The sequence below is a fragment of the Perkinsus marinus genome (genome assembly GCF_000006405.1).
Source record: "Perkinsus marinus ATCC 50983 genomic scaffold scf_1104296930836, whole genome shotgun sequence".
NCBI classification, from domain to species: Eukaryota; Perkinsozoa; order Perkinsida; family Perkinsidae; genus Perkinsus; species Perkinsus marinus.
In genome coordinates this window covers 1-1,034 of record NW_003215990.1, presented here as the reverse complement: position 1 = coordinate 1,034, position 1,034 = coordinate 1, and the positions used below count along the sequence as shown (strand labels likewise).

General features: G+C 51.2%; 2 protein-coding genes across 2 annotated transcripts; both read left to right on the top strand.

The window, feature by feature from the left end:
• Nucleotides 1-200: 200 nt before the first annotated feature.
• Nucleotides 201-578, top strand: Pmar_PMAR012084 (hypothetical protein; the record flags this gene model as incomplete). The annotated part of the gene is made up of 2 exons (XM_002786834.1): nucleotides 201-335; nucleotides 381-578. The coding sequence occupies 2 exons, from the start codon at nucleotides 201-203 to the stop codon at nucleotides 576-578; spliced, it is 333 nt and encodes a 110-aa protein (XP_002786880.1).
• A 189-nt stretch (nucleotides 579-767) lies between these two features.
• Nucleotides 768-1,017, top strand: Pmar_PMAR012083 (hypothetical protein; the record flags this gene model as incomplete). The annotated part of the gene is made up of 1 exon (XM_002786833.1): nucleotides 768-1,017. A coding segment is annotated over one exon (250 nt), but the record flags the coding sequence as incomplete, so codon positions are not given.
• Nucleotides 1,018-1,034: the final 17 nt, after the last annotated feature.

Genomic DNA, 1,034 nt, shown 5'->3' with positions numbered 1-1,034 from the left:
CTCGTGCTGATCTTAGCTCAGTATGCGAGTGTATTTTTCCAACCCGGAGTGTCCGCGTCGGCTACTTCGTGTGCACCCAAATACTAGGCTTGGAATTGTTGAACGATAAGCAGCTTATGCTGTCAGAATGTTTGGTATTGAGCTGTAGGCAAGAGGCGCTCTGTATTGGCTGGTCTTCCAGTGCAAACTTGTGTGCAAGAATGCGCGGATATCTCTTGCTCTCTGCCCTAATCGGCCTTGTTGCTGCCCAGCTCTCCCTCAACGACGTGGATGTGACTACTGATTTCGCCCTGGATATTCCCGCCGCTCAGAGAGCCAAGTTCGATACTGAAACAGTAAACTCTGGTCGTGTGTTAGTGTGTCGATCTATGGTGCTTCAGGTCGCCAACTTGTCCGAGATCGAAAAAGACATCATTAACGAAACCAAGTCGATCTGGTCCTGGATTCGCCAAGTCATCGCCTCGCCGATGTCCATCGGTGATTACGCTTGTCTCACTATGAAGGCAAAGTGTGGCAAGACGCTCCTGAGGCAGACCATTCAAATTGGTTACTGCGAGCCGCTTGGGACGGACATGTAACTTCCGTGGCTCATCGGACTAGACAACATGATAACGTTTCAGCTCATTCAAGGTGTCAGTAGGGCAGATGACGAAGTGCTTGCACTTGCCTGAGTGGATTGACCCAACGGGAGGCTCTATAACCATACCGAAGTTCTCTTCTCAAGTGTAAGGGAAATGACACTGTTGGAGCGAGACGATGCGGTGTAGGTACGACGATACTCAATGCACAGTGAACAGCACTCGAGCTGATGCTGGCTTGGCCTCTCTGCGCAGGGTTCACAAGATACACATCAAGGAGGGGAAGTGTGTTGTTAAGGTTGAAGAAGAGCCGCTGCCGACTCTGCCGTCTACTGCGACGAATGCTTCTACCACGCCGACTCCAACTGAGACTACTACTAATTCTACGAAGGTCCCGAATGAGATCGGAGCGTTCGCTTCAACAGCGGCCGAGCCCGAAGTAGGAGTTAGTGAGGA